The 27,802-nt window shown below is 44.2% G+C and overlaps 1 protein-coding gene across 1 annotated transcript; it reads left to right on the top strand.

Annotated features, from left to right (window-relative positions):
- The first annotated feature begins 260 nt into the window (after positions 1-260).
- OVOL2 (ovo like zinc finger 2) lies at positions 261-27,802 on the top strand. Its single transcript, XM_054573515.1, has 4 exons — positions 261-360; positions 1,015-1,235; positions 13,087-13,276; positions 27,437-27,802. Exons 1-4 carry the CDS (start codon positions 261-263, stop codon positions 27,748-27,750), a joined length of 825 nt encoding a protein of 274 aa, XP_054429490.1. The 3' UTR covers positions 27,751-27,802.

Genomic DNA, 27,802 nt, shown 5'->3' with positions numbered 1-27,802 from the left:
ATTCCACCTTATGAAACTTTTTCCTCAGCGTGGTCTCACCCACGGTTTAAGGCATAGGTGTCGCCGAGCCGGGAAGCTGGGAGTCGCCCGAAGTGCGGGAGAGAGGCCGGGGCGGCGCTGCGGCAGGGGGCGGAGGGAGAGACCAGCTAGGCGGGAAGGTGGGCTCTGGCCTCCAGGAGCCGGGGACCCAGCCATCGCCGCCGCCCATAGCGGGGAGCAGCCGGGAAGAGGGGGCTGCAGTCCGGGGAGGGGGCCCCACCATGCCCAAAGTCTTCCTGGTAAAGAGGAGGAGCCCGGGGGTCTCGGTCCGCAACTGGGATGAGCTCCCGGACGAGGAAAGGGCAGACACCTACATCCCAGGTGAGCACGGCGCGGGGGCCGGGCCTGGGCGCGGGGCTCCTGGCGTGCGGGTAGAGGTGACCGGGTCCCTTCTGCTCACGGGCTGGGCCTGGACTCCCCAACCCCTGCTTCTCTTCCGGGGGTAGTAGGAGGTCTCTGAGACGCGGGAAGACTGAGAGTGAGAGGCTGGGAACCCCGAGGCATCGTGCTCCCCTTTCCCCCTAGTGGGCGTCGCTAATTGCCCGGCGGCGGGACCGTTGGCTGCAGTCCGAGTCGAGGTGGTCCAGGAGGGGGGTGAGGTTGAAGGCCAGCAGGGGCTACCCCCAGTCCACATCGTCGTGGGATTGCACAAGGATCCGTGGTCCTCTCTGGGGCTGGGTGGGTAGATGCCAGACCCTCCACCCCCATCCCAGGGAGAGGAAACTTGGTGCGCGGGGGTCCTTCAGTTCCTCGTGGGCGCGAGGACCGGGGCCGAGGAGCGGCCCCCAGAACTCCGAGCTCACTCGGGAAGCCGAGCTGAGGGCTCACTCGCCTACCCCCTCGGCGTTGCCCACTTGGCGAGATGCCCAGGTCCGGGGCAGGGCGGCGGCAGCGGCACCGCCCGAAGGTCAAACTACCCCGGGCGCCCAGGCCTGACGCCGCGTGTCTGTTCCGGCTCGGCCCCTCCCTCCGCAGTGGGCTTGGGCCGTCTGCCCTGCGACCCCCCCGAGGACTGCCGCAGCGACGGCGGCAGCAGCAGCGGTGGCGGCAGCAGCAGCGCGGGGGAGCCTGGAGGCACCGAGAGCAACTCGTCCCCGCGCGCCCCCGAGCGCCAAATCCTGGAGCGTGGAGACGCCGAGGGCCCCGGTGGACACCTGGCGGGGAAGCAGCGCCCAGTCGCCAGGTCGAAAATCAAGGTACGGTGCCGACTCTGCCCCCGCCACCACCTGCACCACACCCTGGCGTCGGGCTCCCGGGGCCCGCGCCCTTCCCTGCCGCGCCCGCCCGCGCACCCGGGCACCGAGGCACTCAGCGTGCCCGCCGCGCCGTTCCTGCACCTGCCCCTGGGCTGTGGCCAGGGCGCCTCCGCGAGTCCTCCCGCCGACTGGGGAGCCAGACATCTGCGCCGCTAGGGCCCCGAGGCCAGCTTCCCGAGAGGTCACAGTCCTCCTGGTGGCCTCTGGAACTACCTGAAAGGCTCAGGTGAAACTTCCTCTTCGGTGCGCAAGGCCCAAGGAATTACCAGACAGTCGGGGTTCCAGTGGTGGGAAAGTAGAGACGCAGACATCGGAATTCCACCCGCTGAGGCTCAGTTCCTAGCGCTACGTGAATTCTGAATATCATACCCTTTCTTGCGTTTTGGGGACAGTGGCAGCAGCTTGGCACACAGTGGGCCTCTCAAAATAACAGCGATTCCCAGTGCCAATTGTGGAGTGAGTGCCCGTTAGAAAAGAGGTCTTTGCTGGTCACTTTAAGTTTGTTCTGTCTCAAATTTTCTTGAATTAAAATGATGAATAAATGAGTTCAACTGCAAATTGCCTCAGTGCCGCGCCCCAGCGGGTTGTAGTGTTTGTTCCTCTCCAACATCACGCTTCAGTCTCCCACTATTGCCCCCCACCCCCACCCCTGCCACCGCCCAGTCTTCTAGAATTGTAGGTGACATCTTATCCGGACGCCGATCTGTGCTTCTGTGACTGCCTGCTCAAAGATATCCGCTACCCCCTAGGTTAAGGAATCCCATTCCACTGACTCACAGCCAGCTGGAGTCAGGGAGTGGTGGTTTAAGAATCACATAAACCCAGTTCCTAGCCGGGTGGGCCAGAAAGTGACCCTTTGCAGGCCCCAGGCCCTCGGTGTAGGTGATAATTTGGGGGCGTTCCTGCAGTCCCTGCCCTGGGTTGCGGGAGGGGGCAGGGAAGGATAGAGAGAGGAACTGAAGCGTTTGCTGAGGATTGGGAAAGCTTCCGTTACTCTTCCCGGGAGTGGCCGGCTCCCCACAATGCGTATTCCTGGCTCCAAGAGCTTGGCGCGGGCGGGGAGCAAGGGGACCTGGGGGAGGTCCCTAGCGTTTGCTGTGTTTTAGGAAAGTTTCCGTTACTTTTCCAGAGGGAGACCCTATGCATATTTCTGACTCCTTGCACCTAGGGCTTGACTGGAGGTGGGCTGGGGTGTATTTGGTTATGAATTGAGGCCGGAGGCCTGCGCTGGAATCCTTAGGGAAAGACGTCTTTAAAGGATGCTGCCAGCTAGGGCATGCTACTTAGTGTTAAGGGTTCTGCTGAGATTCAAAGTCAGCTAGCCTGAGGCTTTGTGGACTAGATGGGGTTAAGTGGGAGGGCGCAGATTGCCTGAGGCTGGTAGCTCTGCCCTCCAGGAAATTCTAGTGTCCCACTTGCATATTTATCACCAGGATGGAAGGACAATTGCCACGTTGTTTTGGAATGGATTGTAGACAGTTTGCCCCTGGATGCCCAGATTACCCTCTAGAGAAAAATCCAAGAGCTTTCTTTGCTATTCCAGGCAAACAGCACCATTGGAGCCCTGGTTTACTGGAATGGATAAACCGATTTTACTTCCATGATCACCAGCTATGTGCTTTCCCAGGGATGGGGTGGGGCATAGAGTTTGTCTCTCTACTGTTAACACAGTTTAAGGAGGAGTGTTTAATTGGTTACTGAGGAGGACAGTCAGGTTCCTTCTCCCTCTCAGTTTCCACCCACATAGGAGACATCTTGGCATTAAGATGCTTCGAGCCTCCAGAATGATTAATTGTGATATTGGCCATTTTCAATTGACTGGCCAAATTGCTTGTGATTTACCACATTATGTAACTCTAGAGTTCTATGCAAAGCATGCTGAACTCTCTAAGAATTAGTTTTCTAACCAGAAGATGTGAAAAGCTTCTCAAGAATGGAGCCCATACATGATGCATTACTTTAACGACTTATTTTCAATGACTTGAAGACACTTGGCACTTGGCTATTAGAACCAGAGGAAAGGCAAGTGTGGCCTGCAGAGAGAAGCAGCATCCCATTTGATAGTATGGAATGCCTGCTGTGTGCCAGAGAGTGGGGAGATAAAAATGCTTCCACCGTAGTGTTCCAGAATCTTCCCACAGCAGTGTTAAGCCTCTAGGCTCTGGCTTTGTCAATTCTTAGCTGTGTAGCCTCAGACAAATTGCTAATCCCTCTTGGCCTCAGTTTCCCTGTCTTTCAAAAAGGGATAATAATGATAGTTACAGAGTTGTAAGGATAAATGAGTTAAGAATGGAAGGTCAGGTACCCAGGAACTCTAGCTAGAATTATTTGGGTTGGTGGGGAGACTCAGATATGTATTATTAACTCTACTATGGGAAGGGGAATGCTAATACAGAAGCACACGTAAAGATGTGATAAGTTCTGAGTAGGGCAAGGTTTCTTAGCGTGGATTTGAGGCCTATGGAGAAGGGGAGAAGCAGGCTTTAGGGTGGTGTGGGCTCAGCCCAAAACTTGATTGAGGAGAGGACTCTACTATGGTGGCTACAGGATGGGAAACTGCTGGGGTCAGAGAAAGTTGAAGATGAGAAGCTCAAAATGCAGCTAGTACCGGGTGGGATGGTAAAGAGGCTAAGCCAAGAAGTGTGGAAGTTTTCTTGGGGTGGAGGTGGGGCTCTGAAAGGTTTTTGAGGAGGGAAACCTCAGTTGGGTCTATCTTATCAGCTGTGGTTTGGGATATGTGACCTGTTCTGAACCTCAGTTCCCTGATGTGTAAAATGGAGAAATAATAGAATCAGCCTCTCAGAAATGTGTAAATTAAATGAGATAATGGGTGTAAAAATGTTTAAAACTTCTTGTGCATGCATATACTGCCCTATAGGAGGTTAGCTGACAATGACTTATGGCAACATTTTGTTGCCTACAGTAGGGACAAGGGATTTGCTAACCTGACTGTGCTGCTCTGGAGAGGAGTCAAAGGTTCCACTTAAGCCCTGGCTGGTGTGGCTCAGTGGAGTGAGTGCCAGTCTGTAAACCAAAGTGTTGTCAGTTCAATTCCCAATCAGGACACATGCCTGGGCTGCAGGCCAAATCCCCAGTGGGGGTGGGGGGGCACATAAGAGGCAACCACACATTAATGTTTCTCTCCCTCCCTTTCTCCCTCCCTTCCCCTCTGTCTAAAAGTAAATACATAGACTTTTTTTTAACTTTTAAAAAAGTTTCCAGTTAAGAAAACTTTTTTCCCTAGCCTAGCTGTCTTCTGACTGCGTGCCTTAGGGTAGATTGTGATATTGTTTGTTTACTACTGAGGATTCTGTAATTTATAAAACAAATCGGGGTGGGAAGATGATATACCTCTGGGAAAATGTTCATGCCAGAGGTTCAGGTCACTTTAAATCCCTTTTGTGCTGGACCCATTTGCAGGTCTCCAGCTGTGGGGGTAGAGACACCCCACCTCCAACCCCAATCACCACTGTCCTTATAAAGCTTATCAGAAACAAAGTAACTCTGAAGTTAAATCATTTTGTTGACTGATGTGATTTATTCTTGACTCAGAATGGCTGGTGGGACCCAGGTGCAAGTGCTGACTAGGAAGTCAATGTCTTCTTATGCCATCCCATTCTTTTCTCTCTTCCCTCGGTTTCTCCCAAGGGTTCTTCAAAAGAATTGAGTTTAGGATTCCTTCAAAAGTATCCTTGGCCTTTTACCTGGCTCTGTAGCCCAGGTTTTCCAGTAGTGATGGATGTGTGAAGGTGGAATAGTCTTTTTCTTGCTCCATCATTTTTTATTATGGAGGTTTTCAAAGGCAGAGTACCTGTCGCCTGGCTCCAGCAGCAATGAACTCATGGCCAGTCCTGCACATCTATCCCCCATCCACCCCCTGACACTACTTCAAGACAAATTTCGGCCATCATAAATATTTTAGAATGTGTCTTTAATAGACAAAGACCAAATACATTATTACACTCATATTGACAATGCTGTTCATATTACTAATTGTCTCATAAATTCATACTTTTTCTTCAGTTTACTGAATCAGATCTACATAATGTCCAAACATTGTAATTGATTGATATGTCTTTCAAGTATTTTAATTTATACATTTTTTCTCCCTCTCTTTCTTAGTTAAGTGCTGAAGAAATGGTTAATTTGTTTTGCAGAGTTCCCAGCAATCTGGATTTTGTAGAATGCATCACTTTGGTGTCTAACGCTTCTTATTCCCCTAGGTTTTCTTTAAATGGTAGTTGGATTTGCAGCTGCACTGTCCAGAATGGTAGCCATAGTCACATGTAAATACTTAAATTTAAGTAAAACTAAGAATTAAATTCCTCATTTGCATGACCCATATTTCAAATGCTTGGTAGTCATGTGTGATGATTACCTACTGTATTGTATAATGCAGGTTAGAACATTTCTGTCATCACACAAAGTTCTGTTGGACAAGTAGATATTTGGGTTTATTTTAGCTAAAATCTGTCACAGTGGGAAGTGTCTATTTTCATCAAGAGGTACATAATGTTTGGTTGTCTCTTTGTGATGTTAGCAACCATTGATACTCAAGGTCTAAATATTTTAGGTTATTAGAGTTTTCAGAACAGTAATATGCTAATTCTGTCCCTTATTTATTAGCTGAAATTTTCTATAGGGAGATACTTCCCTTTATCTACTGTTCGGTTTCTCAGTGAGATAATTCATTTAGGAAAGGTAAAATAAGATTCCCTTTATTTACCAGTTTTCAGGATAATCAGTTGGTTCACCAGAATTTTCTAGTGGTGGCCAATTAGTTTATTTTTAAATATTGTTGTGAGTCATGGATTTAAGTAGTTTATAAAAACCCATCCATTTGCTATTTGGAAGAGAACATAAACACTATCCCTAACTGTCTTCTGTCTCCCAAGACAGAATTGGGTGCCCCTCTTCTTGCCTCCATTGTAACACACTAATCATCTCCTTAACTACACATTTGGCAGACCTGACCCCTCTTGATCTCAAAACACCAAAGGCAGGGAGAAAGCCCCTACTGGGCTTGTATCTTCAGCACCTGGTACAGCAATTCCTGACTCATAGGGGGACATAAGTCAACAAAGAACAGGACAGGCAGGGAAGAAGGAATCAACAGTCCTTAGATGTAAGTGATAACATTTGGAGGAAATAAGAAATAAGAAGAAAAGGGAGATCTGGGGGAAATGCTTGGAATGGATGTTCGAAAAAGTTTAAACTAATTTAAAGGAGAAAAAAGGAGGAATCTGAGAACAATATGTGTTAACTGCATCAGCTTTTAATATTAATGCAGGTGAAGTGAGTTTTTATTATTAGAAGGGACTGAGTGAGTTTAGTTACGGAAAACAGAATTCACTGTAGCTAGCTTAAGCATAGAATGGTTAATTATAGGGCACTAGATGGACTAAAGAAAGACTAGGCTGAGCTGCACTGCAGAAATGTGCAACCTAGGGACCTGCAGCTGCTGCCTCTATATGGCTGCCTGCTCATCATGCGTCATGATGCTTCTGCTAATGCAGAGTGCAAAACAATTGCCACATGCCTGCCCCTATTCAGTTAACCCAGGTCCAAATTTAAATCTCCCGATAATGAATGCAACTGGTGGAATCCAAGTTCCTACGGGGCTACATCTAGGAGTCTGGGAAATGTAGTTTCTATCTTACTGGCCTCTGCAGTACAAGAAGGCTCAGAAGAGGAGTAGGAATAGAGGCTGAGTGAGTATCCATAGGATCCACTGCAGGGACCTTTAAAGCTTATGTGGTCTAGTCTCCTTACTTGGAAGGTGAGAAAGGTAAAAACTGGAGAGGTTTTGTTGAATTGCTCATAGTTGTTAGTGGCAAAGACCAACCCAACTGATGTGTCCTTATTCTTCTAATGTTATTCTGATGTGTCCTTATTCTTCTAATGTTATTGTAGTACATCATGGGAGGTATCTTTAACACTTTAGCCATGAGCATTGACAGTCTGACATAAAGGAATTTCAAGCTGTTTCTCACTGTATGTGGCAAACAACAGGGTCCTTCCCTCCCTCTCCCCTAAAGTTCAACTATAGGCACAAGTTTGGCAGACAAACCGCATTCAAAATCTCAGTGTGGGCACCTGTAAGTCATATGGCCATGAACAGCTTACAGCTGTTTGAGCCTCAGTTTTTTCTGGATTGTAAAGATATATTCCCTTTACCATCTCTACATTTGAGAAAGTTCTCCATTGCTATATAGAGGGGCAGTGAAGCCTAAGAAAATAGTACATGGAACTAGAAGGGGAATTTTTACCCCAAAGGAATTGGAGAAATATGCTTTGAGCAATCAGCATAGCAAATGTGTTGGTTGAAATCTTGTCCATTTGACCATCAGAAGGTAGGCTGGACTCAAAGTACCCTCCCATAGAAAATAGGACCATTAATTTAACAAATTTGTTTGGTGGAAGCACCAAGACAAAATAAAGGATTTTTTTTAAATTTTTACTTTAGAAGTTTGGCAGGTAAGTGACTTTAGCCAGCTTTGAAGTTGGTCAGAGGGCCAGGCAAAGTCCCTACCTCCCCAAATGCTCCTGTAGTTTTCAGCAGCACTGATACAATGATTGGTTTGTTTCTGCTGCAGAAGCCTGTATTTTAGAAAAACTAGAGGGGACTTTTGTGTGAAAGCCGAGACACTGCAGAAAACAGGACAGCAAGCAAGACAGTGCCAGCCATGGGGCTGGAGAATTGCTTGCTCTGTCTTCATTTTCCTTGCCCTAAATGAATCTCCAGACTCGTGTCATCTCCCTCCCTCCACGGTAGCTTTCTCACTTCATTAATAAGCTTTTGCTAAGTGTTAATTTTGGTTAAGAGTGAGACTATTAAACTTTTCAGAAGGTAGCATGGTGTAAATGCCACCTGTGGCAGGTCTGGAGCAGTACCCTGTAATTAAACACATGAATAATTTCCATATCAAAAAACATGAATATTGATACCAAATGGGATAAAGTCTGTATGTACCTCTGTGTCCTCTTGGGGCAAGTTTTATTGCCAAAGCAGATGGGAGAGAATGTCAGTTTTCAGAGCTTTTTGGACCTCCGTTTTAGATAAAGGATTTGGGATTTGTGGCTCACACTGAAGGTTAATCCCCTTTTTCTTTTATCAGAGAGAGAAAAATTCAAAAGCCAAATGGATAAACAAGGGGTTTTAACCAATTGACTTTTAGTTAGGATCACAGAATTTTGGAGCTGGTCTAACTATAAGAGTTAGGATTTATCCAGCACCACTTCTTTTTAAGTAGCTTTTCTTATCTAATTCTTTAATAGTCCCAAAACGCAAATCATCATTGTCTACATTTTACTGGTGATGAAATTAAAGTTTAGAGAGGTCGAATAAATTGTCTGCATCTCACAGTCTGTAAATGGCATAACCGCATTTGAACTTAGGAAGTTGGAAAACAGACTCTGCTCTTAGCTTCTTATTCTGCTGAGGAGCTCATCTAGTATCATTTTTTCATTTTTACATATGGGAAATTATGGCCTGGGGATATTATATGACATCATACAACTAACTGGGTCTAGGTTTTTATTTGATCCTTAGCATTTCTCTCAACATTCCACTCTCATTTTGTAACAACAATTACTAAGGTATAACTAGTTTTGGTCTACTACTTGCAGAGTACAGTAACACAGCACAATTGCTTAACCCTGTTTTGAAACTTTAGGAGGTAGAGTGTTAGGTATAAACCTGTGTAAACATGATAAAGATGGCCTAGTGAGCAGACCTGTGCCCTGGGAGGGATTGCTGGTCCTCTGGCTCGCAGGATGTTATTCCAGGAATCAGATGTGTCTTCTGTGTTATGCATCCCATCTTGGGATAGAATATTCAGAAATGTGGCGGATCTTTTGTTGTGGAGAGGATGTGATACATCTGTTACTATTCTATTTAATTTATTTCTGCTTCACAAATAATTCCAATTTAGTACCTTAAAATAATGTATCATTATGTCTTCTAGTTCTGTGGAATGACTCCTCTCTGCTGTGTGGGTCTTCCTTGGAGCTTCTCCTGCTATTGCAGTCAGACGACAGCTGGGGCTGGACTCTTTGAGGGCTTTGACTGGCCTAGACAGCCAAGAGGGCTCACTCACATGGCTGGCAATTGAAACTCCTTTCTTTTTCCAGTTGCTTTGATTAAATGATTATATTAAAAAACAAAACAAAACAAAACCAAAAAACAAGTTCCTTTTGATAGGCATATAGGTAGTTTCCAGTCTTTTGCTATTAGAGACCACATTTCAAGGCAGAAAACATGTGAAATTAACTCTGTGGGATAAATTTCACATGTAGGAATTTATTCTACACACGTCCATTCCTTCCCTTCTGAGAAGTGAACTAGCCTGGCAGAATCTGGCTTCATCAGCCATAATCTTTTGCCATTTAATTAGCCTTACATCTTGTTTCAACAGGCTCTCTTAAAGCATTGAATATAATTTAACATGTGGTGGCTAGATTGGTCATAGATGTGTATAGGTGGCAAGTAGCACTTCACAAACTGGAGGATGCACTTTAGGGGAATTCCCTAAATGAGCCACTTTGTGCTCAGTTTTCCATACTGTGAAATGGGAGTGTATATGAAGGTGAAGAAATGAAAAAAAATTGCCTTTCCTGAGGCACCTTTTGAGAACTTCTATTTTGGCTCCAAGTAAACTAGAGGAAGGCTCTCCCTGGGAGTGGGGTGCTCTCATTCTCCATCCCCTCTCCCCATAGTTATTTTCTCCCCTTGTTAAAAAGTTTTCTATATCTTTGTCAGATGATCCACTGGCTCCAGACTCACTTAAATTGTCACTAATCTCCCTTCCTTCTGTCCTTCAAGATTTTATTATTTTCAAAGAAAATAATGCCAGTTACTTTAAATTTTTCATCCTGTACTATATTAGAAGGTTATATTACATGCTAAACATTTTAAAGATAGGAATTTACCAAAATTAAAATAAACAAGAGGTCAGGTCTGAACTGTAGTTGGTGAGTCCTCAGGTATATTCTACAGGACTTGCAAAAGATAGCTCTAGCTTTCTACATGCTTTTAATGAGACATACCAGTGTCACTTGTCTATATTCTATTTTATTAGCACCTCACTACCTCTCAAATGACTTTTATTCTTTGTAGCCTAGGCCTTGAGAGACTCAAAAACTCAGTTTGCCAAGACGTGGACCATTGTTAGTCTTTTCACATCTCTTCAAGGGAGGCAAGACCAGAATGGGGACTGCCTAACAATTGTTGGAGGAGATTATGACCTGTCCTAGTGATAGGAATATGAAAGCCTTGGGCACAGCTGGGTCTCCTTGAAGCTGAGTGCCAGGTCCTATCCCTCTTGGGAACACGTGGCAGAGGTGGGGTGTGAAGCAGCTGGGGGCCTAGGACAGCCACCCAACTGAGTCATCAAATTCAACCCCTGTACCTGTCCTCCTTCCAGTGTCCCCGCCCCCCACCCTCTTTGAACAGAGTCAAGCTTACCTCCCCAATAGGTAGAGCCCTAAGGGAGACCCTGCCCTTCTCTGCTATCATAGATCTCTTCATTAACTGCTTTTCTGGGGCTCAGGGTAGTCTTGTGAAAACATATATAGTCCCCCTGTTTCCTGGCACCGTCTCCTGGATTATTATTTGCCATTCCTCCTTTCTTTCTCCTCATTTTTGCCTGGCTAAGGAACTCACTTCCTCTAGAGGCACCTTCCCTCTTATCATATGTTGGGTGGGTGCCCCTTCGAGGTGCTTATTGCACCTGGGCTTCCCAGATGTCAGTGGCCTATTGACTGGTCTGCTCCCCCACTAGGCTGGCAGTTTCTTGGGGACAAGTAATCCTGGTGATTGTACTCCCTCCAGCTCTGAGCACAGGGACAGTTATAGATCAGGCACTAGTCAGCCAGCTGAGACAAATTAAGCTATGAGCAAATAAGGAGAACTGGTACAGAGGAGGCTAACTGGAAAACCCAATTCTGGAGTTTTGTGCATCCTTCAGGTCTCTTTGTATCTCTTGCTACCTGTGAACCCATTGCCCATCAACACTTTCTGAAAGTGCACAGACCTGAGTCTGGGCCTGGGGGATAGGAATGTGCACAAACACTTGCTTACTTGGGGCACTTAGCTGAGGACAACTGATGAATTCTGAGTAGGCATTTGTGTGTAATGGAACCCTCTGGAATGAGGTGGAATGAAGTACTGAACTGCCTGAAGGCCAGGGCTCCAGCCTCATGTCTCAAGAGTGGAGCTGGTTAGAAATGCAGTGTGTCAGCCCCACCAGACCTTCTGAATCAGAACCTGCATTTTAGTAAGACCCCCAAGAGATATGTGTGCACTCTGGGTTTGAGAGGCACTGGTCTTGTGGGCCAGAGAACAGTGCAGGCAGGGGCTGCAGTAGGTAGAGAAGTTGTGTCAGGCAGGGAACAGTTGAGCTGGGTATCAGCAGAGGGCAACACCCAGGGTGAACAAAAGAAGAAGGGTATTTGAGGCTAGGAAGATTTCGAGCCAAGAAAGGTCCAATTCTTCTTGCTAATGGTATCTGTCTGAAAATAAAATTTTTAGGCTCTTTTATGAGTAGGATTTTGGCAGAGCAGTTGGATCATTCTTCTAAAGGATCTGATTGGTAACTCGGAAAGCTTTTTTTTTTTTTTAAATCTATCAGTTGCCTCCTGCACACCCCCAACTGGCCCGCAACCCAGGCATTTGCCCTGACTGGGAACCAAACAACCAGCCCCTCAGTCCACAGGCCAGTGTTCAATCTCCTGAGCCACTCCAGGCAGGGCCGACACCTTCGATGAATATATTATATCTGGTATTTTTCACCACATAATTATATGTTCAGTTTACTTTCTTGGAGTTGGCAAACGCAGCTGAGAGAACACTGGGGTGGGAGCCCAAAACCTGCGATTTGGTTGTGGTTTTGCTGCTAATGAAGCTGTGAGATCCGTAACAAGTCACTTCCCAAAAATGGTCTTTTCTTTATTACTGATTTTGTACATCAGAAACTGGGGCATGGCTCAGCTAGTCAATTTTATTCTGGGCAGCATTAGTTGCGGTCACTCACTCAGCCGGTGGCAACCAAGGCTGGGAAGGAGGGTCAAGGGAGGCTTTATTCATACCTGACAACTCTGTGTTCCTCCATGAGGCCTTTTGCTCTTCACATGGTTGCTTGGGCTTCCTCATAGCATGGTGGTCTTGGAGTTGTAGCAAGGCAGGTGGCTTCCTAAATGGACAGGTAGAAGCTGCAGGGTCTCTTAATACCTGGAACTGGCACCTTATCTCTGCATCCTGTTGATCCATAGGGAGAGGAAATAGTTCCCATCTCTTGATGGATATAGCAGCATGCAGGCTCAGGGAGGAAGGATTTGATTGTGGCTGTCTTTGGGGACTTTCTATCACAGGTTTCATGTCATCAGGACCTAGACTCCTTTCTTTCTGTTCTTCCATCCTCAGCCCTGGCTTTCTTTTGTCCAGAGAAGGAGTAAAGGGGGGGGGGGCAACATCCTCCCCTCTTAGAGAGAATATATTTCATCAGCCAGGTAGTCATAGAGCATGACTTGCTGGGAAATGAAGATGTTTAGCTTGGGGCCGAGTGTCCTGCTAGAAATCAGAGGTCTCTTTTAAAGAAGAAAGCGAGAATGAATGTTGGGTGGAGCTGCCAGTTGTTCCTTCTTCCCCAAAGCCAAAACCTGCTGGAAGTTTTATGAGGCAGAAGCCCCAGCCAGGTCAAGCATAGAGACTTAGGGAGGCGGACTCCCAGAGTAAGCTTCTGGAATGTGCTCCCCTGCACTGTAGTCCTCACGGCCTATCTCTCTGTCCCAGTTCACCACAGGCACATGCAGCGACTCGGCAGTTCACAGCTGTGACCTGTGTGGCAAGGGCTTCCGCCTACAGCGTATGCTCAACCGTCACCTTAAGTGCCACAATCAGGTGAAGAGGCACCTGTGCACCTTCTGCGGCAAGGGCTTCAATGACACCTTCGACCTAAAGAGGCACGTCCGCACACATACAGGTGAGGAAGGGGCGTGTGCTTAATTTTAGTTTTGTTTTTCTGACCAACAGTTCCTCTTGTTTCTTCCCCACCAAAGAACCAGGTTGACAGCATGAAACAATGTCGCATTTCTGGAAAGATCACAGGTTGGGGCATTTGGATCAGCCCAACTAAATTTATCTCCTGACTGTGCCACCTCCCAGTTGTGTCACTTTGGGCCTGGCAAGCCCCCTCTCTAAGCCTGTTTTCACCACTGTAAAATGGGGGATAATGACACAAGTTTTAGCACAGCTCAAGACAAGTCACTGGCTGGAGGTGTTCTGGGAATTGTGATACCTGATGCAATGCTGTGAGATATTATAGTCTGGCCCCCTTAGTCCTGTCTGACTGCAGAGATATGGTTCCTGTGGTCCTGCTCATGCTATTTTATGCACCTTTCTTGGGAAGTAAACGTGTCTCCAAATAACATCATGTTCTTGAGGGAACTCAAAAAGAGAAGAAAGTGCTCACTTACTCAGAGCTGACTGAGCCTCCTGCTTGAGCCTGGCAGGCAAGTGTCTTCCTCCTCTTCAGCCTTCCTCAGTTTCCCTTCACATGAAGTGTGAATCTGGGTCCTTTGCAGAATCCTGGGGGTGTTCATGGGCCTCTCTCCAAGCTCTTCTGGTTGACGACAGCCTCATTTATTTTATCTTAGAAACATCTGGCCTCCAAGCTTCTCCTTGAGGTCCATGGTCAACACCTTTGCCAGAGTGATCCCTTGAGGAGAATTCTGAGGATGCCACTTCCTTGCTAAAAAAGTCTCCAACTCTGGGCAGGAGGAAATCCAAATTCCTTGTCATGATGGGCTTCCTGTAAAGTCCCTCAATATTTGGACCCCATCTTTAAATCCCCATCCTATTCCATCCCATCCTATCCCATTTCATATCATTTAAGGCTATCCCATCCTAACCCATTCAACCTTCCCCTGGTTGCTACCCATTCTGTCTACAGCCTCATAGAATTTACTGTATATAGTGCTCCTGATCCTGAAGCCTTTTCAGAGTTTAGGGTTTCTCCTGGCATTTTAGTGGGGGTGGGAAAATGTCTATGGCTCCCTCCAGATCCCCACAGGACTCTTCTCAGATCCTCCAATTCAGATTTTTTTTCGTGGCCCTATGCTTCTTTGTTCTTAGAGTAGTGGCCATAAGTTGCCTCCCTGGCCTGGGGAGAGTCCTCTACCTTAGAGGATGGGCTGGCATACTAAAAGGTTTCCTTTTTCTTTCTTCTTTTTTAAAAACTTTTCTGAAGGGAATTTTATATTTAAATATAACATACATCCAGAAAAGTGCACAAATTGTAAGTGTATAATTCAACAAATTTTGGAACTTTTACAAAGTGAACACCATATAACTAGCACCCAGGCCAAGAAAGGGAATATTTCCAGACCCTGGAAATTACTGTCCCCTCCTTTGTTCCCCCTTCAACATTATCTTGTTCCTTTCAAGAGGCACCTATATCATGACTTCTAACAGCCTAAATTGCTGTCACCTGATTTTGAACATGACAGAAATGGAATCCTATAGTGTGTACTGTTTTGAGTCTGGGTGTAAGGCTTCTTTTTCAGTCCTTAAATCTGTAGAAGGTTGGCCTCTATGTGGCCAGGCTGATACCTTAGGTTGGGACAGAGAATGCTTAGGGAGTGTCAGGTTGGGGAGGGTCCTGTGCGGGGGGTGGGGGTGATGGATGGTCCTATAAGTGGGGGCAGGTCCCAAGGCTATCGATGGACCCATCAAGTGAATGCAAATCTAGGCTCAGAAAACTGATCCAAGGGCTGGCAAGAATTGGGGGCCACTCGTGCAGTCATTTGTCATTAGTTGTCCTGGAGGATTTCTCAATTTTTCATCTCTGAGGATGTCCTTGAGGGCATGCCCTATTTCTTCTTCTCCTGGTAGGTTCTAGGGTCACTTCCTCCATTTTGTCCTTTAAGATAAAGTGAAGGGGGCTCAGGGAGCATTGCTTGCTGTTGGTAAGGTACATTTGGAGTAAACAATTGATGGAGCTGCCTCATCAGTGCCATCAATGGAGAATTAACCAGGAAATATTAGGAACTAACTGCTTCTCAGGGGAGAGCTTGCAAATTGAATCACTAGTATAGTAGTAAAGAACTCTAGATCTGAGTTAGTTGACTGTGTAAGCAGTTTATTTGGGAGACGGTGCCAGGAGGCACAGTGAGGAGAAGACAGTCAATATGAGTGAGTTAATGAGCAGGCTACCACTGTGGGCTATTGGCACTCAATCCCACTGGAGTTCCTCTGAAGAAATACATAATATGCACTACAGAATTGCTCTAGGAGTGAGAAAGTTAAGGTATTGATCTATCAACTCCCACCCCTCCTTGCTTGGGGGTTTATTCTGGGGCCTTCAAGTCCTAGGCAGTCTTCGACCCCCAGTCCCTTACAGGCCTCTTATTTTTCCTGGGGAACATCTTCAGACAGGAGATGCAGGAAGCCACTGGCCTTACAGGAACTACCTCAGATAACCTGGCTGGAGGCTCAGGGGATTTGAGTGGAGAGTTGGGTAGGCTGAGGGGATTTGGGTGGGTGGTTGATAGTGTCCTTGCAGGAAGTAAAAGGGTTAGCAAGTGAAGGGAGTGGCTTGGCAGAGAATGGAGACCCTGCAAAGGGTTACACAACTTCCTCAGAGGGCAGCAAGCCATGAATAGTCACTTTCCTTCATACCAGGCCCTCAGTATTTATCACCTTATCAAAAACAACCCTGAGGAGTCGGTGCTGTTGTTACTCCCACTTCACAGATGAGAAAAGGCTCAGAGAGCTAAACAACCAGAAGCAGTGGAACTGGGAACCAGACTGGCTGGTTCTGAAGTTTATATTCTTCTATCTTCTATATAATCCCCTTCTCTGCCCCTTTGCCTGCCAATGTCTTCCTAAGCATTATCCCTAAGACTGGGGTCTCACCAGCCTTCCCCATTTCAGTTTCTAGAAGCCTGCTTGTTCTGCAAGAAGATGAAATAAAGGAGGAAATTCAGACCTGGTACAAACTGCACACTCTAGCCTGGGGTTTAGCAGGTTGCAGAGGATCCTGAACATGTGTATTCAGGGATGCCTAGATGTCCTCTGCCAACAGAGTGAGCAAGAAAGGGGATGGCTTCCATGCCCCTCACCCCAGACTGCTGGCTTCTCCATCCGCTGCTACTAAAAGGTGATACTTCTAGTGACTTATAGGAGAAGCTGAAATCATTGAAGTTGGTGAATAAAAATGCCTTCCATCTGATGCTTTCCCAAGGTTCTATTGAGACATGCTGTAACTATAAAACAGGTACTAGATTTTGAAGGCTTAATGTAAAGTGTCTTAATTTTAATGTTAATTTCATTTTGAAATGATAATGTTTGAATATATTGGATTAGACCAAAATCTATCATTAAAATTAATTTCACTTGTTTCTTTTTACTTACTTTAATGAGGCTGCTAGACATTTTAAAATTACAAAGTGGCTTGCATTCTAATTTCTGCTGGACAGCACTAAGATCATTGAAATCTACAGATAACCATTTTTAAAAATTTTAATCACAATTTTGACTTTTAAAGTGATCAACAATAGAACTATGAAAATATCTTCAACCTGTTTTCCCTGCCCTCGTTTATTTTCTGACGGAAATGTGCCTTCAAGTAATAATGAACCAGAAAGAGGAAACATGGGCTTACTGACAAATTAGTTGGGGGATGCTGCTGTGCCCGGAGCTAGAGGAACAAGCCTGGCCTTCTGGTGCGAGAGACCTGCCCCTGCCACCTCTTGAGCTCTGTGCAAAAGAGAATATCTGTAAAATGAGCAAAAATTTGGGATTTTAAGACCGTTTTTTAGTTTATTGAACAATCTCCCTGTTTCCAAAATATCTCACCAGAATTCTGTGTTGGTCTTGGCTTTGATTGAGATGTGAATGTTGGATTTTTGCTTTTGACTATTAAGTGAATATTGTATTTAGACCAGAAGCAAAGAAATCAACACTGTTAACACAAACACAGTAGACAGTTGAGTGAAGGGTATGTTTGCTCATAGTCTGATTAGTCAGGCCACAGCTGATTCAAAGACTTCTCTGGGATCCCAGGACCCTTCTGAGATTTTAGCTACAGTATTGATGAGGTAGGGGAAGGTAGTGGGATAGAGAATCAGGATTAGTTCCCCCTCACCTGCATCTCCTGCTGTGCCCTGTAACTACTGAAGGGACAGGGCATCTAAGGAAAGACTCAAAACACAAGGGAACATCTTAGAAAAGATCCACGGAAACCAGAGCCTGAAAATGTCTTACCGTAATATTCAAGCAGATGAAAGAAAAGATTAAGACATCTTTTTTGGATATGACTTCTCCAAGAGAAGAGTAAATCAGAGGAGTGTGTGTGAGATGGGGAACAGGGATGCTAGCCAAATGATATCTGATTAAGACTAGAAGAGAGAAACTAGAGCAGAAAAAACTCCATAACAGTTTGTGAAAATATTTCAGCGAGCGAATGGCTATTTTCAATTCAAATTGCCTTACACTGGGTTCCCTAGAAGCAGATTCTGAGATAACGATTCTTATAAAAATGATTTCTTGAGGGAGAGCACTCAGAAGAAACCTATAACGGAGGAGGGAGTGGGACAGGGTGGAGGATGGAGCAGGTCCATGCCCTCAGCTGGAGTCCAGCCCCAGCCTTACCCCACTACGATTCCCAAGCATGGACAGCACCACAGCCTCTTCCTGTCTACAGGCAACCCGTAAACATTTCCACACCACGTCAGTCAGGCGTTGGCTGAGGGCTGCCTCTTCCCTGGGAGGTCAACTACTCAGTGCCCATTCCTTGGAGAAGGGGGCAGCCAGGCATTGTTAGCTCAGTAAACGTGATAGCTGGGGAACAATGCGCTGGCTTGGAATAAGGGTCTGGAGTGGGGACCAACAGTATCCAGTACATACTTATTAGAGGGACTTGCTCTGTTTAAGATGACAGGATTGCTGAGGCCAACATGGGAAATTGTGGCTGTTGGTCTCCCTCAGGTCAAAATGGAGAGGAGGTGGAGATACGAGCTTTAAAGAAACCAAGGTATATTCAGTTCACAGGCCATGGAAAAACATCATAATTTAGAGAATATTCTTTTGAATTTAAGTGTTTAGGTTGAACCAGCTGGGATGCATTCTAAGAATAGCCATCCGTTGAAGGAATGGTTTGCTTTTGGTGGGGGGAGATCTGTATTTGGTTAAAAAATACTACTACCAACAGTTGCTTGTGCCAGACTCTGCACTCTGTCTATGCCCTCACTACTCCAAGTGTGTGTCGTCCATGCACCAGCAGCACCTGGGAACATGTCAGAAACTCAGAATCACATTTATTGAGGGCCACATGTCAGACATGGTCTGGGCATTGTTTACTGGTATGACCAGATGTGCCAGGCTCATCAGACAAGTACAGCTTTTATTGAAAGTATTTAATTTTTCTCCTCTGTATAATGGCTTCTTATTCTATAAAAGACTTCAGCCAATATAAAAGCTATAGAGAACAAAGTATAAGCCACTATAGATAGTTGAAAAAGGCACGCACATCTGCATGATCCTCAGCTCAGTCTTCTGGGGGCAGGGTGCCAGGGGATAGATGCCCTGTTGATTGTAACTTTACAACTCTGACAGTACTAGAGGAGTTGGTTCAAGGTTCCTACCATTCCTGGGGGGCCTTCTGAATTCCAAAGAGAGATGGTGAGGATATTCCCATCTGAGATCTGGGAAATAGGGAGGGGACAATGGACAGAGGGGAGTATTTGTTTCACCCCCTAGGATTACTTCTGTCTTGTCTTCCATAAGCCACATTGAGAGGGACAGAAGGCAAACAAATCCCATTTTGATTGAATAGGAAACAATAGTGTCTTTGTTTGGAGCCTAAAGGTAAGGGTTGACTGGATTGGGAAAAATGCAGATTGGGAGAAGTTTGGAGTAGAGCAGATGGAGGAAAAAGAATAAAGTGTCCTTCACTTCTAGCCAGTTGAACACTGTTTTATGGGATTGCCTCCTTCACTCATCAAACCATCCCTCCTCTATTTTATTTTGACTTACTTTTTAGCTAAAAAGGTAACATGAAAGGGAAAAAAAACAGGGGAAAATAACAGAAAAAAAAGTAAGCCTTCCTTCTCATGATTATGTTTCACTCCTAAAAGTGAACCACCACTTCATTTTTCAAAAAGTTTTTTCCAGAAATTTTAAGAACACATTGCTTTTTTAACATACTGTATATCTTGGAGACTGTTTCACATCTGCACAGGTAGACACTTCTTACTTTAATTGTCAGAGTATTTCTTAAATAAGATTATGACATAATTTCAAATATGGAGGCAGCATGATTTTCCCTTCTCCCAGATGAAGACACTTATTTCCAATTTCAGCATTTTCCATTTATTTATTTATTTATTTATTTTAATTTCAGACAGCGCTGCCATGAATATTTTTGTATATCTTTTGCCTACCTGTGGATTTTTTTTATGAGTATTGCCATATTACTTTCCAAGGAGGTCACCTTAAATATCCATTCCCACAAGGAGGCCTGTAAAGTTTCTCACGGATGTTCATGTTTGGATAAAGTTCAGTAAAGGAGCACTTAGGTATAGCAAGGAAAGCAAGCAGAAGGCACCAATAATGAAGAATTTTCATTAGTGATTTAAAGCTTGATTTCAGTAGTAGAAATAGCAAATTTGAAAAGCAGAAACCCTTTTTGATAACCTAACGCAGTATTTTTTTGGACTAGGTAATACAGGCCTACTGTCACCGAAAAATGGACCCGTTGTTGGGGGAGCCCCAGATGCTATTACTGGAACAACGCCCCCAACTATTTCCCCGGGGTCCCTGGGTTCTAGGTCCTTTGCCCGCCGTCCCTAAAAATTATGGCTCTCAATGGCAGTTTCATGAAAAAGGATTACTTTTTCAAAATGGCTAAATGTTGCTGCAAAAACCTCAAAATCCCTTTAAAATACCCACCAACGCACACAGTCCTGCCTTTCCCCCTTTACCCAGTTAGGCCACTCAGGGGTACCGTCCTTCAGAAGAAAAAGAACAGAAGTCTGGTGCTCTGCTAGGCAGGCCTCTCGCAGTGTCCCCAGCCAATCAGCTGTGTCACCGTGATCTGCAGTTCTTAATCCAAAACCTGGTAGCACATGGCCCACTAGGAAGAGTCCTTTCTCCCCTTTCCTTCCCTCATGGTCTTCACATTGCTCCCCAGAGTTGGTGTCCCGTGCTCTCTCTTGCAGGCCCTGTCTCCCCTTCCCAGTTACATCCTGCTTCCTAAGCCGCGTGGTCAAAAGCCTCTAGCATGGCTGCCGCACCCCGTTTTAAAACCCTGCGTGAATCTCCCCCGAAACCCCATCTCCGACTCCTTCTGCAGGCGCTGCTGTAACAGGGGGAGCTGCTTCCCAGTTCCCTCCTGGATTAAAGTTATGCAAACCTTCCCTTTTCCCAGATGATATGCAAAATTTTTGTTGATATGCAAAATAACCATCTTTGCATAGGAAGTATGGAGCCAACCTCCTGCTATTGACATGCAAAATGCTCTCAATAGCCCTGCTCCTTGTCTCCCATTCCCCGTGGCAGCCCACCTTGTGGGGGAGGTGAGAATATCCTATATTTTTCTTGGACACCCCAATTTCTGGATGCCATTACAAATCCCCTTTGGGGGGACCCTGGCTGTTCCCTGTTACACTACAACACAATATTCAAGAGCAGACAGTGAAGGAAGCCTCTCCCCTTCTCTCTCCACTTGGTGACCACCATTTTAAAAATTATCCCCCACCTTTTCCTGTGAAATAAGTAATACACCCCAAAGTACATACAAATTCAAAAATACATACATATAGGTATAATTTAAAGACATACTAAATACTCATGTCCCCACCAGCCAGTTTATGTATGAAGCATATTTGTGTTATTTTGAGCTGCATTGTAAGCTCTTGCAGCTTTGCAGCTGTGTCCCATTGAGTACGTAGTATGTGTCGTCTCGTTTAATCCTCAGAGCAGCCTTACAAAGGAGTATGAATATTATCTCCATTTTACAGGTAAGAAAACTGAAGCTTGTGGGAGGTTTCCAACAATCTGACCATGGACTGACTCAGTTAATGAGTAGTAGACGTAATGCCTGGGTTTTCATTGGCCTTGGACTTTCTTGCTCACTAGGTGTCAGTAGGTTAATAGTCCTGGAGCAGGGATGGTGTTTTTCGGTATCCCACTCCAGACATGGACAAGATTGGCCTTTGCTCAAAAGCACTAAATTGGGTGAGGCCCCAATGCCGGGGAGGCCTTGGCATTGGTTCCCCTTGTCCAGGGTGCCTGTGAGGCCACCTTTACTTCCCACCATGAATTTGTGGAGGATGTGGGGCTTCAGGAGGCAGAGGCTTTGTTCCCAGCTCCAGAAAGGGTCACCACAGGGCTGCTGCATGACAGTCTCTGCCTACAACAAACGAGTGAGGTGTGAATGCGGTGTTTACAGAGAGGGGAGGGTAAGCAGATTGATGAAAGTCAGAATGCTATAACTAGAGTTTTCAGGGCCTACTGTTCCCTTTCCATCTCTGTGTCTGTGAGTCACCCATCTTTCAAGCCAGCTCATTCCCACCCCTCCCTGGGGGGCTGGGGAAACCCATGCTGCGGTCATCCCCATTCTCTTGGATGTCTGGCAGAGGCAGGCCTCTGACATCTTCTAGCCTTTGCTGTGCAGGCATTGTGGGGTGCTTTGTCCAAAGAAGATGCTTGGCTGACCCACTGAGTGGAGAGAGAAAGGAGGCAAGATGCTGTGCTCACAGGAATTGGTCCTGGCATATTGGCTTCTCCCAGGGTATAGGGATCAGGCAAAGTAGTGCAGCTACTTCCAGACAATTACTGTAAGTTTGGAAGATCTATTTCTAGGAATCTGGAGGTTTGTTGCATCCAAGTGAAAGCCTGGTATAAGTGTGCTGGCTTCCCCACATGCTTAGTTTAGATATTTTAAAACAGTTTTCTTTCTATTCACTATTGAAAGGAGCAACTGGTCTCTGAGTAAATTTCTATTTTGATGGGCTGTGGATTTGAAATCAGATTTGTTGCTTCATCTGTCCAAGGTCGGGGGAGCCAGCTGCCATGTATGTGGGCATATTATTCCTTTGGAAAGTTCTCACTGCCCTTACATTTGTAGATAACTAGCTCCAAAGATGTGAACTCTCATTCATTCAATTTATTTCAAAATGGCTCTTAACTTTTGGCAGTTTTTCTGTGTGAAATATAATATAGGCCTGCATTCTGCTTCAGTAGGCTGGAGTAACATCTCACCATAACACTGATCCAACACAGTTTTTATCACAGTGTTAAAGGAAATAATGTGTTTCAGGACTGAAGAAAAATGAGTGACTTGATTTGTTCAGGTTGTTGGACAGGGATAAGGGGAATATTTCTTCTCCATCTTGACTTCTTTTATCATCTATATACTTTAAAAATCTTTATGAACAGAAGGGGCTCTCTTGGAACCCTATCTCATCCACAAACCACCATTAAGGAACTGGTGATATTGAACCTTGAGGAAAGACATTGGGAGGTGTGGCGGGCATGACTGCCTTACGCTTAATTTGCTGAAGTTCCTGTACAAGCACCTTCAGCATCACTTGGGAAATGTGTTAGAAATGCAGTCTCAGCCCTGGTTCGTGTGGATCAGTGGATTGAGTGCTGACCTGTGAACCAAAGGGTCGCCCGTTGGATTCCCAGTCAGGGCACATGACTGGGTGCAGGCCTGGTCCCCAGTTGGGGTTGTGTGAGAAGCAACTACACATTGACGATTCTTTCCCTCTCTTTCTCCCTCCCTTCCCCTCTGTCTAAAAATAAACAAATAAAAATAAATAAAACCTTAAAAAAAATAAAAGAAATGCAGTCTCAGCCCTACCCCAGAACCACAAAGGGGCTTCAAAATTGTGTTTTGTTTGACAAGCCTTCTGGGTTTGAGAACCACAGCTTTTGCATTTCATTCAGTGACTCTGGAGTGGGACCTAAAACTCTGTATTTCCAACAAGCTTGGAGGTGATGCAGTTTGACCATTGGCCCATGGACCACATTAGAGCCGGCTGTATGAGGCAGTATGACATGATGTGAGGGTATGGGCTGAAGCAATGTTCCTTCAATCTCTGTAGTCTTTAAAAGGTGGGATATGGGTACAGCTGTTCAACAAAATGCCATGGTGCTGTTAAAAAGGAATGCAATTGAGCTGTAAACACCAAAATGGAAGAAACTCCAGGCATACTGTTAAGTTAAAAAAATAGATTTTGAAAATATCTTTGATAAATATGAGTCCATTAAAGCAAGCATAGTAAAATCATTATTATTATGTAAAGTCCATTATTATATAAATAAAACATCTTAAACATGAATTGTAATACACTTACTTTTTTTAAATTAAAAAAATTAATGACAGTTGACATTTAATATTATTTTATGTGTACCTGTGTTTCAGGTGTACAGCATAATGCTTAGACATTTATATAATTTACAAAGTAGTATCCCCAATAAGTGTAGTACCCACCTGGCACCATACATAGTTATTACAATGTTATTGATTATATTCCATATGCTGTAATTTACATCCCCATGACTATTTCGTAAATACCAATTTGTACTTCTTAATCCGTTCACTTTTTTCACTTAGCCCCTCAATACCCCTCCCATTTGACAACCATCAGTATGTTGTCTGTATATATGAGTTTGTCTGTTTTGTTGTTCATTTATTTTGTTCTTTAGATTCCACATATAAGTGAAATCATATGGTATTTGTCTTTTTCTGTCTGTCTTATTTCACTTAGCCTAATACCCTCTAGGTTCATCCATGTTGTTGCAAATGATAAGGTTTCATTCTTTTTTTATGGCTAAGTAATATTCCATGTGGGGTTTTTTGGTGGTTTCATATAAATTTTAGGATTATTTGTTCTAGTCAATGAAAAATGCAATTGGTATTTTGATAAGGATTGCATTGAATCTATAGATTGTTTTGAGTAGTATGTGCTTGGGAGCATTCCTTCCTCCTGAATTTTTTGGAATTTTTTGAGAAGAATAGGGGGTTTATTCTTCTTTGAATGATTGGAAATTCACCTGTGAAGTGATCCAGTCCAGGACTTGTATTTGATGGGAGTTTTTAATTACTGATTTAATTATGCTGGTAGTAATCAATCTGTTCAAGTTTTTTGTTTCTTCTTGGTTCAGTCTTAGAAGATGGTGTGTTTTTAGGAATTTATCTACTTTTTTCCAGATTGTTCAATTCGTTGGTATGTAATTGTAGTATTTTCTTGTAATCCTTTGTATTTATGTGGTGTTAGTTATTTCTTCTCTCTCATTTCTGATTTAATTAATTTGGGTCCTCCTTTTTTCTTGATGAATCTCGTTAAAGGTTTATCAATTTTGTTTATCTTTTCCAAGAACTAGCTCATGGTTTCATTGATCTTTTGTATTGAGGTTTTTAGGCTCTATTTCACTTATTTTTGCTCTGATCTTTATTATTTCCTTCCTTCTACTCACTTTGGGCTTTGTTTGTTGTTTTTTTCAAGATCCTTTAGGTGTAAGTTTAGATTGTTTATTTGAGTATTTCTTGTTACTTAATGTAGGCCTCTATTGCTCTGAATTTTCCTGTTAGAACTGCTCTCTCTGTGTCCTGCAGACTTTGGGTCATTGTGTTTTTATTTTCATTTAATTTCAAATTTTCAAATATTTTCAATTTTTTCAAATTTGACAAAACATTTTCAAATTTTTGATATTTTTTTCAACAACTCAGACATCCTGGGAAGAAATAATTTAAAAATATATAAAACTGTATGATTATACTCATTTAGAATATAAAACAAAAAAAATCAAGCAAACTAACAAAACAAACTTATAGATACAGCAACAGAATGGTAGTTACCAGAGAAGAAAGGGAATGAGGGGAAGGTGACGTGGGTGAAGGAGTCAAATATATGCTACAGAAAGGAAATTAGACTTTTGATGGTGAGCATGAATGAAATAACACAGATATTGAATTATAGTCTTTTACACCTGGAAGCCATGTAATGCTATTAACCAATGTTACTCCGATACATTTAATTCAACAGGTAAATATTATATAGGGAGAGAGTATCAGCATAGGGGTGCACACTTTCCTTTTCACCTCAAGCTCCAGTGTGGCTCTTCATGGTACTGTCAGATCCTGTCATTTAAAATTTTGATAACTTGTCATCATAGATTTTTTGGTGTGTATTTTGACTTTAACATATTTACTTGACTGATGAGTTTTTGGGGTACCGTTAAATTTTATGCCTGAGACTTTGGGGATTTCTCGAAGTAGTGACCCTCCTAGCCTCTAGGCTCTGAGATAGTCTGACTGTGGTTGCAGCCTCCTTTCTGCTCCATGTACCCTGAGTTTGATATTCATCCTCTCCCAGACTTCATGCTTATGTGATTCTGTGCTTTCTTTACAGCCAGGATCCCTAACTTTAAACCCTAAGTTATACCTTACTTAAGTCTCTTTATCTGACACTCAGCCTCCCACAGTTGGGATGAGTACTGATGGTGGAAATAGGAGTGACTGTGCTTTAGTAAGGCTGAGCACCCTGGTATATTTGGCACATGTGAACTCTCCATCTAGAAGGAAAACCCCACTAATATTAGTTCAATTTTAAAGCCAGCACAAGATCTAGTTTAGAAATGTTTTCATAACTGTGGCAACTGCCATGAGTGTCCTGCCCTTGCCCCAGCCCATGCCATTTCTAGGCATACCCATCCTCACAGCAACTGCCCACATTGCACCCTATTCTTGTATTCTTGCTGGAGCCCACTCTACCTACATGAGGCAGGCTAGAAGTGCCAGGGAGGGAAAATCAGTGCCACCCAAGGGCAGACCTCAATAGCGCTGCTGGAGCTGGTGGGTAAAGACCTAGCTCCCATGGGAAAAGTAACTCAGAGGTCAGTGTTCTACAGTGTTTCCTGACTTGCTCAGCCGATTAGACTCTGGTTGCCTACAGCAATGACTGGTTCAATGATCCTGCCTTGCTGGGGCTTCTTTCTGTATTCCTGTCTCAGTTCTTCATTTCCCTACAGGTGGTTCCTAGAGTCCCATCCCAAATAACTCATACAGGAATCTTTGTTGGAGAGTATGTTTCCTAGAAAACCCAAATTAAGATAAAAAACATTTTTATTTTGCTCACTCTAAAATCAAAACATTAAGGTATACAAGTGGGAAGAATGAAAATCCCCCCTCCCCAAACCAGTTTGTATATTTTTGCTATGTTTTCATCCATTTTTATTTTGTTTCCTCATGTGGATATTGTAAACTTTTGTGGACAGTTTTGTCTCCTGCCCTAATCATTTTCCTCCTTTTGAATCCTTGGTCATGGTGACTTTTTTTTTTTTCTATTTCCCCAACACTTAACCCTAGCAACCATTTTTCTGCTCTGTTTCTATGAGTTTGACTTTTCCACATATATATGATACTAATATGGTATTTGTCTTTCTCTGTTTGGCTTATTTCATTTAGCATAATGCCTTCAAGTTCCTTCCATGTTGTCACAAATGGCAGGATTTCCTTCTTTATTGTGGCTGAATAATATTCCATTGCATAAATAAATGCCATCTTTTTTATTCATTCATTCACTGATGGGCACTTGGGCTGTTTCCTACATCTTGGCTATTGTGATTAATGCTGCCATGAACATGGGAAGGTTCTTTGAGAAACTATTTTCATTTCCTTTGGATATATATCCTAGAAGTGGAATTGCTGGGTTATATGGTAGATCTATTTTTAGTTTTATGAGGAACCTCCATAATGCTTTTCATAGTGGCTGCACCAATTTATAATCTCACCAATAGCACACAAGGGTACCCTTTTCTCTACATTCTTGCCAATACTTCTTATCTCTTGTCTTTTTGATAATAGCCATTGTAACATGTGTGAGGTGATATCTCATTGTGATTGTGATTTGCATTTCCCTGATGATTATTGATGCTGAGCACCTTTTCATGTTGGTCATTTGTATGTCTTTTTTGGAAAAATATCTACTCAGTTTTCCTGCCTGATTTTTGAATTGGGCAGTTTGTTTTTTTGCAGTTAGGTTATAGATGGTAATTTTCGATGGTTTCTTAGTTGGAAGGCTCTGGGTTAACCATGACCAACCAGTGATGTGTCTGCCCTTCCCCGTTGCAGGCATTCGCCCCTACAAATGTGATGTTTGCAACAAAGCCTTCACCCAGCGCTGCTCCTTGGAGTCCCACCTGAAGAAAATCCACGGGGTACAGCAACAGTATGCCTACAAGCAACGCCGGGACAAACTCTATGTCTGTGAGGATTGTGGCTACACAGGCCCCACCCAGGAGGACCTGTACCTGCATGTGAACAGTACCCACCCGGGCAGTGCATTTCTCAAAAAGACATCCAAAAAACTGGCAGCCCTTTTGCAAAACAAGCTAACAACCACACTCCAGGGGAATGCCAACCTGAGTGAGGAGGAGGAGAAATGAGGAGGAGAAAGGGAGAGATGCCAGTGCTGACACGTTTACATGGATTTTTGGT

This window comes from Pteronotus mesoamericanus, unplaced genomic scaffold (genome assembly GCF_021234165.1).
Source record: "Pteronotus mesoamericanus isolate MK-2021 breed Mesoamerican mustached bat unplaced genomic scaffold, CSHL_Meso_final contig_25, whole genome shotgun sequence".
NCBI classification, from domain to species: Eukaryota; Metazoa; Chordata; class Mammalia; order Chiroptera; family Mormoopidae; genus Pteronotus; species Pteronotus mesoamericanus.
The sequence above is the reverse complement of the archived record's forward strand: the minus strand, read 5'-3'. Positions and strand labels throughout refer to the sequence as shown.